Genomic DNA, 12,216 nt, shown 5'->3' with positions numbered 1-12,216 from the left:
ATGTATATGCTGCATATTTATGCTTAGGTGCTGACTCTACATAGCTCTCTTCTTGAAGTTCTGCTCTTTATTATGTGAAATTTTAAATTTTATTAAGTTAAAAATTATTAAATTTATATATTTAAAATTTTTTTAGATTTTTTAATAATTTTATTTAATATTCCGGTTGAACTCCAGTTGAATTCTGGTCGAACCAGTGAACCATTGAACCAATGACCTCACCGGTTCATTGACTGGTCCAGTTCTCGCAACCTTGATCTAAACTCTTAAGTTCCAAAGATAATATATCTAAAATCCAAAAGTTAATTATCTAAAGAACAGAAGATAATATCTTATTTTATTCTCATTTAATTTCAAATCAAAAGTAATTATGACTTATTCAATTTAGCATTTATAATATAATAAATGTGATCGCCATTATATAAGTCATTTAATTTGAAATAGCATAATTTGTTATTATAATTAATATACGTATTGCCCACAAACAAATTAAAAAATTAAAATTATTTCGTAACATACTCCCCATCAAAATAACTCTGTTCTCAAGATTGGTAAAAAAAAAAGAAAAAAAAAGATTCTTTAAATCCTAAGTACAATTACTCCTAATTATAATTATCAAAGAAATTAGAAAGTAAATAATTCTAAAAGTATTTTATTTTTCTTATCCTACTACACACAAACATAAAGGCCCCTCTAGAATCTCAAAATCTGATTGGACGAACAAAAATATTGTTTAAACATTCAGATAAAAAAAATATGTTACGACAAATTTATTGAAAAGTTGAACTTGTTTAATAAAGTAGTAATTTTCAACCCAATTTTTCTTTCTAAAGTAAGATAGACCAATTAGTAAGGAAAAATCATCTGGGCCAAATTAAATGAACCCATTAAACCATGGCTTCCTCTTTTAGTATTATACCCCATCTACGCAAATCAAAAGCTACCTCTTGCTATAAGTTGACACCAGTGCCGTATCCGTAGTCGTCGCCATCCTTTTTTTGGTCGCGCAACCTTGGCCACTGGCATCAACATGCACTGTTTGTCACCTCTTTGTTATTGGTGTCTTGATTGCATGGTGGTACCATGGTGGTTGTGATTGCACTGTCGCGGTTCTAGGGAAACTCCATCGCCATGAGCGTCGGTGATTTAGCCACTATCGGAGAAGTACAACGAAGCCAACTTCTGTGAAAATTTCTGTCGAAATTCAACGCTATTGTTCGTTGCTCATGGTGACGAAGACAATATTGTTTTGATGGGGAGAGTATTGCTACAACCCAACTAATGTTGGACCTCTTAATTAGCTGGTTAGTCCATTAGAAGTTGTTAGGAATATAAATAAGAGTATTGAGTTATTATATGGAGCAAGGTTCTGAAAATCGAATCGATTATCGAACCGCTCTAACTATTTATCTGATTTACTTAGTCACCTCCTTTAATACAGCAGTTTACGCGAAAAGGGACAAGGCAGGATGGATGGGCTAGTTTGAAAAAGGATCTTAGAGTTGTTAGGGTGAGACCAGGAAAATCTCTTAATGCCTTCTTTTTTTTCTCATTGGAATTATTTTACCAAAGAAAAGAATCGTTATCTTCTATTAGCAGAAATCTAAGTATTGAACTGCACGGAATGTGTACGAGATACCATAAGGCCCCAATATTTCAATAGCACTTTTATCTAAAGTTTCCAATGAGACTTTATATCCGAAACGCAGAAACAATCTGAATAAAAAGTCATTTACTGATTTATTGGTTTTACCGAAAGAATTATTTTATAATAAAATAATAAATAAAATATAAATAAATACACAAAAATATAATTATAATTTAAGATAAAATTTAAAATATAATCCAAATTAATATTACTACCGCGAGTGACGAACAGCCACGTGGTGGCCGCACTAAATTCCGACAGAGATTTGTGATGGAATTGAATTACTTCTATAATGAAAGATTCTCAACAAAAACATCAATGTTAAAACTTTCTTTTCGAGTTAGGAAAAAATTTTAAATTAAACTAATTACCAATTCATTAATTTCTTCATAATCTATATTATAATTTAAATACTCTTTTTTTTTGTTTTCACCGTTTTTTTAAATCCGATAGATTAATGTATTTTTTCATCGCAAATCAAAATTTTATTTAAGAATTTGTCGCTCACTTTAAATACTCTTATTTATATTTTTAATAATCTCTAATGGACTAACTAACTAATTAAGCGGTCCAATAATATTAATGAGGTGAGGTCCTAACAAATGATGTATAAAAAATGATATTGGTGACAAAATAATTGATAATACAGTTACTAAGTAACGTATTTGAAATTTATAGGAACTTGGGTTCAAAATTTGCTTTTAGAGCAATAATTTTGGTACGTAACATTAATAGTCGCCAATCGGACCATGTTTATGAGTTGTGGAAGTAGATATATAATAAAGTATACGCACATATAGCAGCCGGATGAATAATAACGGAGTATATAAAGTGGACTAATTATATTATTTATGTCTGCATTATGCTGATGAATGAAGATACATTCATCTCTCTTGTTAGACTTGTATTATCAATGGCAGCTAATTAATGCTTGCTGATGAGTGATGACACACATATATATATATAGCCGCCATTAATATTTCACTTGTTAAGCACTTCCAATATCGTCGTACGGTGGTAGCTATATATATATATATATATATATATATCAGCTGAAAGGTACCTAACCCCTGTATTTATATCCTTTTTTTTAGAAATATTATTTATCTTTTAAAATATTATTTTTTAAATAACCTTTAAATTTAATTATTTAATTATAATAATTTTTTAATTTTTTAAAAAACCTTACTATTAAGTTTTTGTTTTTTTAAATAAAAAATTTAATACACTAAGATAGAACATCAATAAAAAAGTACAGATAAAATAAACTAATTTCTAATCATTTTTGACAATATCTTTTAAATAAATATAAAAAAATTATACCATTTAAACTATAATTTATTGGCAATTGAATTTTAGTTTTATTCAAATTATTTTTTAAATTTATATTTTAAATTAAAAAATATTAAATCTATTTAAATGTATTTATTTTAATTTTTTTTAAAATTAGTGTAATAAAATACTGTTTAAAGGATACATAGTCATAGTGTTTTTTTCTCTGAGTAAATTATCAAAAAGTATCAAAAGTTTAGATTACTAATAAAAAAATTTTAAAAAATACTAACAATAAATAAATTTCTAAAAAATTTAAAAATACCACAGAAAAACTAATATTATATATTTTAATATATATTCTATATAAATAATTAATTTGTAGATAAATTTTATATATATATATATATATATATATATATATATATATATATATATATATATATATATATATATATAGAGAGAGAGAGAGAGAGAGAGAGAGAGAGAGAGAGAGAGAGAATAATTAATTATTTAATTGTTTATTATGTCATGAAAAAATAATTAACTTTTAAATTTATTATTTAAAAATTTATTTATTAAACACGTAGTTTTGATTAAATAATTGTACAATATTTTTTTAAATATATAAAAATTAAAATCTTATATATATCATTCCCTTTTTATTATTGTTATTGTATATTTCATTTTTCCCAACATATTAAAAAGTAAAATGGACACTCAAGTCTAGCGTTTTCACGTCCAATAATATTTAAGCAACTAAAAATAACTATTAACAATATTTTCCATCACTCTTTATAATCTAAAACCAATTAATTGGAATTCCAGTTACAACCGCATTAGAGCTCTTTCCGGTCACCGGAACTCCTTGCGCCGGCAACCCATTTATCGCCGGCGGCAACAACGACGAAATCTCCGGCATTTTGACCCTAACAGAAATATTTATAACCCCATTTCTGTTAACCTTACTATCCCATAACCTATAACTCAAAAATTGAACTTGATTTTGAGGGACAAACCCTCCTACTATATCCGAAACCGGTATCATTGCAATTCCAACACTCTTAATCCCCATTGTTGCTTTGCAATTCACCTCCAAAGTTATAAACCTTGCATGCAATGGAACTTCCATGACAACCTTCTCGTTCCATGAAGGGTAGCTTCCGCCTTCGCCGTTCACTTTCGTCGTCCTCACTTCGCCGTTTCCATCGGTTTGAATCTTCACAAAAACGTTCTTCTTTATTGATGTTTTGTTCGTTCTAAGATTCTCTGCTGATAAGATAGTAATCTCAAAACTCCGTGACGACATATTATTAGATTGAAAAATATGTTCCAAAGCTTTTGGAGCTTATTGATGAGAGGAATATGAATATAGAATGTGTAGAGAGAAGTGAAGGAAATTTTGGAATGAAAGGTTGGAAGGTGAAGAAGATTTCTTATATAGCGTTTGGTTTGGAAGCTTGAAAGAAAGGAGGAAGAAACAAATAGGTTGTTTCTTAACTTTGGCCGTTAAAAGTTAAACGATGACGGCGCGTGGTTTTGGAAAGTCAACTATGGAAACAAAGAATATACGTTTTCAGGGTTTTTTTTTTTTGTTTGACACTTTTTGGGAGGCGAAAGGTCACAATGAAAATAAGATTTTAAATGGAAACGACAGCGTTTGACTTGACGGCTGATTCTAAGAGGAAATTTCGATCCTCTTAGGTGGAATGCTCAATCTTTGCGTGGAATGAAAGGTGAAAATTTAAGTACAATCATTTTTATATGAAATTATTAATTAAAAAATATTATATAATAATTTAATTAAATTATTAAATTATTTGATGTTTTTTTGTTAATAATTTTATGTGAATATATTTGTATATCAGTCTTTAACTAAATTTGTTAATAATATTTGTTTTTAAATTTGACTAAATTTTTATTTATTGATTCTCAGCTATTAACTTCACGTAAAATCGACTGTATCTGAATTTACACCTTATTTTTATCCGTAACATGTTGAAAATTTTCTTTCTTTTTTATATTTTTATCAGACAGTTGTTTATTAGTTTTGATAGTTCCTTGTTATTATGTAATATTAGCGGAAAACAATTTTATGAGTAATTTGGTTTAATTTTATTTTTTTATATATAATTAAAAAATATTACTTATTTTTTAAAATTTAATTTTTAGTCAATTTTTTAAAAAAATGATTATTATTTAATTACTTTAAATACCTATTTTTGCAATATCAGTTGTTCAAAAAATAAAAAATATTTAAAAGATGTCTAGTTACTCTAATATAATTAATAAAAAAATAACTACATAGATATTTGCCAAATATATTTGCCTTATATAAATATTAAAGCACAACTTTTGTAAAAATTAAATTTGTAATATATGCCGGTGAGGGATACTTTAAGAATACACTTAATTTTTGACAAGTGTAAATATGGATAGATTATGTAAAAAGCATAATAACCTTTTTTTATTTTTTTTAAATATTTTAATTTGTCGGTAACATAAAAAAATTCACAATAAAGTTTTTTCCGCTTGCACGTAGAGCACGCAGGTCAATTATTTTTGGGGCTATTATGCTACTCTTAGAGTAATAGTAAGCCCTCTTGCAAAGTAGATTTCCAATCCAACGGTAGAAAAAAGTGTTTTTTTGTTGTGTTTTGAAATGAGAATTGTAGGTATTTCTGCAAGCCGAGTCAACTACCGTTGTTGTTGGGGGAACATAGCATGACTTGTTCCTTGTACACACACTACCTCGAAGCTTACTAGCTTTGAGACAAATACTAGATTGCAAGTTTGAGAATGTTTGTTGCGATAGACAAATTTTGGAATTTTATATGGAGAATGGTTATTTGGAAAATGTGAATGGTGTTTCAAGGATGGTTCCTTGCCTTGGATATGGATTTTTACATAATTGGGTTTATTAGTAATAGACTTAATAATTTGACAAGTGGTTGTTAAGGAGAAAGTACCAACCATTAGATGAATGCACAAGCATTATGATGGCAATTTACACAAAAAACAAAAAAAAAAAAAAATAATTGATAAGAAATTTCAAGGGAGACTTGGCGAGCATGTTTTGTTCGTTTCAAAGTAAGTTGCATTGAACTCTCATATGGTTAGAGACTTAGTATCATACACACTTCTATTAGGTAAACATACATGGTAAAATGTGACATTGACATATCTTATAAACGTAACATTCACTTCCCCTCTTTAAGTCTTAAACATATATGGTTAGTTTGCATGGCAGTTAGATCTTAGATGCCTGGAAGTGGTTCCCTTAGTAATGCTTGATTGGTTCAGTTTAATAAGTTCGATGCAGCCTCTCCAAGGAAAACAAAAATGCTAGAACAATTTATCAAAGGAAAGAATTAATAGAAGTATATAACTAATTACCTACATCATCTTCTTATTAGATAATCTCCATCAAGATACATAAGTTAACTCATTGTTGACAGTACTCGATCCTCCCCATGTAGGCTCAATTTGGTTAGGCTCAATTTGGTTAGGAAATTCGTATGTATACATACGAGGGAAATGATACTATCACTCATTTTTTATAAGGACTATGCTACGTGTATACCAAAATCAGCTACCAAAGTTAGCCACCAGTATAAAATACATATTGAAAATAAATTAAATAACATATGTATTTATACGTAAATACATTGGTGACCGATTTTAGGCGCTGATTTTGGTGTACAAATAGCATTTTTGTTTTGATAATGTCACTCCATACATGATCATACGTGTGTAAGATAGGGTGTTGAATAGTCTCTTGATTTCGACACCATATCCACCATTTGATGAGATGTTGACCCCGCTTGAATTAGATCCACACTCTATTCAATAGTAGATAACATACGAGTAACCAAAGTGTCTACGCTTAGCATTCTTTGAGATTCACCATACATTACTTTCATTAGTACCTCAACCATGTTATTGGAGCATCTATCCTTAGTACTATTTCTTCCCAATTCTCTTTTATTGAATAGAAAAAAAAATCTTAAATGTAAATTAACAATGGGGAAAAAGAATTATGGCATTTATATGCTTTTGAGATTTAATATTTCTGGCAAATATACATCCCCTATACTAATTTCTCAACAGGAAACATGATCAGTCTAAGTTTTGTATATCTTCCTAATGCTTCAAAAAGAAGTGAAGAACATTTGATGATCAATTATTCACTTACCTCAGTCAATGTAGTGTTGGCATTTCCATCGTTTAAGTGATCTTTGAGAATGCTTCTAAGGTACTCCAATTGTTGGGATGATCCTTCAAGTTCCTCCCACTACAATGAACAACATATATGTTACCAAATTCTCTACACACAAATTCATGACTCTTATTCTTATCAAATTACAAAGCCTATACATATTCTGATTGAGTAACATATATAAGAGAGCTCACCTCTTGATAGCATAATGATACAACTTTCCACCCAGCAGCAGTAATGTATCGACGTTTTAGCATGGTATGTCCCAAAGGCACACCTATATCAAGTAAATAGGAAAAAAGAAAATAGTCAAAATATATCTAAGAGAAAACGGCCGAGTTTAGAATGGAAAATACAAAAATACAGAAACACTAAGAAATTGAGATTGAGTGTAGAGTCACAACTTTTGTCCCTTCTCCAAATAACTTAGTGTTTTCCTAGTGTTATACTATTCTGAAAACACTTAGCATAGTATAAGAATAAGAGATTACAAATTTAATTTATGAAACAAAAAATTATACATACCAATATTTCTAGAGAAATGAGTTGGACCGTCAATTTCCAAAGCTAGTTTCTTATCAATTATCACAGCATCCAATGTGTACCCGTCCACAACATATTCTTTGACCCAATTAAGGCCAGTATTAACAAGAAGACGCCCAACATCTTTCTGAAACAATGATGTTATCTTCTGATTAAACCTTTTAGTTTTACAAGCAAGAGCAACTTTTTCGTCAAGCTCATGGCATAATGATAACTGAAGATGGGGGAATTCAAGCTTCAAGCACTGGTTTACAAGATGAACTTGAGAAGCGAACATGATATCCTCTCTATATAGCTCTGAAATCCTTTGCTCCTCATAGTGGCTTAGGGTTTTCCAGATATGCGAGAAGAAACTCCTATCCAATTGTCCGAAGACAGCATAGGACCAAGCTATAGTTCCAAGCTGATCCCTACTTAAAGTGAGTGTAGGAAAATCAAGAGATCCATTTGAGGCACCACTTCTATTGACACTGATCTGACCATAATTATTTGGTGTGTTTTCACCATTGCGAGCTTTCAGTTGGCAATGATCAGCAAAGACACTGTCTAAAGAATCAAATACAATGTCAGCAGGCTCATATAGAGACGCAAAAGCCCACAAAAGCTGTGCTAGTTCTTGCTCTTGGAAGGTGTGAATTATGTCAGAAGCCCTTTTTGACAACTCTGAAAAAAGTTCAGGAGCAGAGTGTTGCATTGAGGCAAAAGCACCTGCGATATTAGCAACATTTTGAGAGTTGAATTCCCCAACCTTGGTCATTGCGACCTCCGCAATCCTATCCATCTCTGAAAAATATAGCAGTTCGCCTCCAATTTTGGATAATGCCCAAGATATATTAGAGATTCCTTGTGCAGAGCATTCAGGTAAGGCTGTCATTGCAATCCCCACAAGCATAGACATCTCTTTTTGTCGAGCGAAAGCCAGCCTGCGAGTTGTGATCATAGAAACTTTCTCCATATTCTTAGCGATGCGATGAAGGGCAGTAGCAATGTTCAAAGGGGAAAGAGGCGAGGGGCTTAGACCTTTTGCAACTGCAAAAATTGTCTCAGCAGTAACATCCAATACATCCTCTGCAGTCTGTGCTTCTACAATTGCTTTATTCAAATTGATTTCTTTCCGATGATCAGAAGGCCCAGAGAATTGGGATAGCTTATTTACAAACTCTTCCATGCTTTTCTCCTTCCTCTCTAAAAACATTCCATCGGCCAGCGAACTCACCTTCCTTTTCAAAACACCAACATCATCGATTGTTTCTGGATTCTCCAGCAGCATGAAGTCTTCCTCGGAGGTATAATCAACATCAAGATCATCTATATGCTCAAATTTCTCAACAATCTTCTTCTTGGTTTCAACTTTCTTCTTAGCCTTTTTCTTCTTGGAGGTAACCAAATCCTCCATCATTTGAGCCATGCCCCTTGCTTCAATCGACCTAACTGCCATCTTCCTTGCCCTCACACACCAATCCATTCCATCAGTGTCTTCAAGCAGCTTAGACTTCTGCTCTTTCACCCTCTTCTTGGGAGCCCGGTAACCAAACGGATCAAGTTCCCCGATGAACTCCGATTCCCAATCCACATCAGATTCCTTTCCTCTATCATCATTATCCTTCACTGCAGCAATGCTAGCTCCCCTGGAGCCAGTACCGGTGTCTCTACCTAACCTAGTGCAATCACTTCTCAAGATAAACGGCTTAAGTTTCCTATTCAAATACCCGGTTCTTGTGATCACCGGGTAAGTGCAACCACAACCAAGCCTTGGAGTGAAACCAAAGGGTTTCAAACAACTTTGGTGAAACATAGAATTCAATAACCCTTCCATACTTTTTCACCTTGTCATCCAAACAAAAAGAAAATCAAACCAAAACACAACCAGGTTTTGAGCATGCAACCCAACAACAACAAAATCTTGTCTTTCTCAGTTCCTAACTTTATTAACGCCAATCAATAAGCACATAAACGTGAATCCTTTATGAGCTTCCTAATAGCAAGGAAATACAAAAATCTTCAATAAAATTGACAGAATATATAAATAAAACAACACATTTAGATGGGTTAGGTGCTTAACAATACACCAAAAAAGTCATGTGAACAGCACAAATAGCTCCGAAGAAAACAACTCAAATTCAACTACAAAAGGAACCTATTTTCCAATCATTAAGAAAAAAAACCCGAAAAAGGAGATTTTGAAGCTAACCTTATCTTGGAGGAAGCACGAACTCACTGTTTTGAGGAGTGAACATCGAAGATAGTGCTAGTGTATGCTTGAAGAATGAAGAAGAGCGTTTTACACTTTTACCTTAAAACGCAGGCGGTTTAGCTTCTGTGTCAAAATCGGAGAACCGAACCGATCAATAAACCAATAGAATAACTGATTTAACGATTCAACCGGAATTGAATCATGATTAAAGTAGGTTCTGAAAACCGAACCGGTCATTGAACCGCTCTAGTTACTGGTTTACTGGTTCATAGGTTCAACCGTTTCGACCGTGGTTGAACCGAAAAACCGTTTTATAATAAAATAATAAATAAAATATAAATAAACATATTAAAACATAATTATATTATAATATAAACTTTAAAATATCATCCAAATTAAAAGTACTACATAAACTAGAATGTTATAATCTCATTCAAATACAAATTCAAAAGTCAAATAACAAAAACAACTAACCAAACATAAAATGCCAACATCCAACTGATCCAAGTTTGTCATTCAATCTTATTAGTCATTTGGGATTTTTATGAGATCAGCTTGACTTATTCCGTTGGATAACTTTTAGTAAGGTATATATCCAAGTCAATATATGGAAATGCAAACAAAAATTGAATGTTTGCAAAACATTTCATTGATCAAATGCTGAAATGCGGTGAGATCAAATAAATAACAACCAGCAAGCATCGCAAAGCAAAACAATCATATTCATCTTGGAATGACACAACACAACCCTACCCTAATCAATTAATCAATCAATGCTTCAAAAATTAATCACGCTTCAAGCAAACAAAACTAGGTTTAGAACCAACAATTAATCAATGTTTCAACAATTATTATTACAAAAAATAAAGACAATCTCAATCTCAAGAATCACAATAACACCAGTAATTTAGCAAATTAACAAATTAACAATTTGATAAGAACAAAGCAACCCAATAATCTCAATTTCAACTTTCAAGAATCACAACAATTTAACAAACTAACAAGTACAAAATCCAAATAGAAAATCCAGCAACTCAATAACAAAAAACAGATAATTTCAATCTCGAAAATGAAGAATCACATAACAGCAACAATTTAGCAAATTAACGATTTGAGAAGAGCAAAGCAACCCAATAATCTCAATTGCAAGAATCACAACAACTATTTAACAAATTAACAAGTACAAAATCACAGGTTCACAGAAACCCACAGCAAATCACTCCAACCCAATAATCTCATAAGTCAAAATTATTAGATAATAATTCAACCTAGTAACAAGTTACAACAACAAAATTCACAACTTAACTAACAATAATTATTCAACAATCATTCAACAAAGTTCACAGTTCACAGAAAAATAAAAAATCTAAATCATAGACATAGCTCACAGTTCACCGTTCACAATTCACAATTCACAGAACTTCACATTAACAACAAATTATTCAATTATAGTTTAAAAAATTACCTAGAAGCTTTGAACAGAGCACGCAGGAGGGAGACACCACGACAAGGTTCACCTACGAATGGGCTTCGAACAGCCTTTGAACAGGCAGTGGCTGCAGTGGAACAGAGCTGGCGCCGACAGACAGTGATTGCGCGACGGAGATGGCGGAACAACGGCGGAACGTTGGCTGAAAGGCGGCGGAACATAGACTGAACAGAAGGCTAAGCAACTCAAACAAGGGCAGAACAAGGGTTGGCCAAAAAGGGCAGAACAAGGCTCGGCCAAAAAACAGAGGCAGAAGCTTGACCAAAAAGGAGGTGGACGCGCGGCGAACAACGGCGACGTTGCGCCTAAGCTATAGCAATGCGGACGGCGGCGGTGGCTGGACGTTGATGAACGGCGACCAGATGGAGGGCTGCTTCGGTGCTTCCTCCAAGCTGCGTTTGAGTTCTCTTTTCTGCGTTCTTCAGTGTGTTCGTTCAGACTTCAGAGGCCAGAGAGAGGGAAGTGAGGGAGTGAGGGAGTGAGGGAGGAGCTCGATGAGAGGAAGGAGGAGAGTGGCTGAGTGAGACTGAGAGAGGAGAGGCCAAGAGGGTGCTACGCGTTTTCAGTTTTGGTTAAGGGTTAGGGTTACTCTAACCAACGGCGCCGTTTTAAATTTTAAGCAAATTTCAGAAAACCGGTCGGGTTCCGGTTCGATTCGACTGACCGGTTCTCGACCGATTCGATGGTCCAACGACGACTTCTGAATTTTCCGGTTTTAGTATATAACCAATTCGCTTTTAATATCGGTTCCCGATTCGACCGATTCGACCAATCGATTCGAACCGATTTTTAAAACATTAGATTAACCTGATTTAAATAAATAATTAATATAAATTTTTAAATATCTAAAA

At 32.5% G+C, this 12,216-nt stretch overlaps 2 protein-coding genes across 6 annotated transcripts; both read right to left on the bottom strand.

Moving 5' to 3' along the window:
- Window positions 1-3,647: 3,647 nt before the first annotated feature.
- Window positions 3,648-4,340, bottom strand: LOC130960716 (BON1-associated protein 2-like). The gene has a single exon (XM_057886163.1). It carries the CDS (start codon window positions 4,227-4,229, stop codon window positions 3,723-3,725), a length of 507 nt encoding a protein of 168 aa, XP_057742146.1. The 5' UTR covers window positions 4,230-4,340; the 3' UTR covers window positions 3,648-3,722.
- Window positions 4,341-5,945: 1,605 nt separating this feature from the next.
- LOC130961461 (RAP domain-containing protein, chloroplastic-like) lies at window positions 5,946-11,931 on the bottom strand. 5 transcript variants are annotated; one of them, XM_057887368.1, is made up of 6 exons: window positions 11,342-11,931; window positions 9,874-9,999; window positions 7,665-9,508; window positions 7,334-7,416; window positions 7,116-7,214; window positions 5,946-6,265 (listed from the first exon to the last, which is right to left on the bottom strand). In XM_057887368.1, exons 3-6 carry the CDS (start codon window positions 9,496-9,498, stop codon window positions 6,155-6,157), a joined length of 2,127 nt encoding a protein of 708 aa, XP_057743351.1. In that variant the 5' UTR covers window positions 9,499-9,508; window positions 9,874-9,999; window positions 11,342-11,931; the 3' UTR covers window positions 5,946-6,154. The 5 variants fall into 5 exon arrangements, with proteins under 5 accessions (XP_057743351.1, XP_057743348.1, XP_057743349.1 ...); XM_057887365.1 differs by having other exon boundaries at window positions 5,947-6,265; window positions 7,665-9,657; XM_057887366.1 differs by having other exon boundaries at window positions 5,947-6,265; window positions 7,665-9,657; window positions 9,874-9,996.
- Window positions 11,932-12,216: the final 285 nt, after the last annotated feature.

The sequence above is a fragment of the Arachis stenosperma genome, chromosome 2 (genome assembly GCF_014773155.1).
Source record: "Arachis stenosperma cultivar V10309 chromosome 2, arast.V10309.gnm1.PFL2, whole genome shotgun sequence".
NCBI lineage: Eukaryota > Viridiplantae > Streptophyta > Magnoliopsida > Fabales > Fabaceae > Arachis > Arachis stenosperma.
The sequence above is the reverse complement of the archived record's forward strand: the minus strand, read 5'-3'. Positions and strand labels throughout refer to the sequence as shown.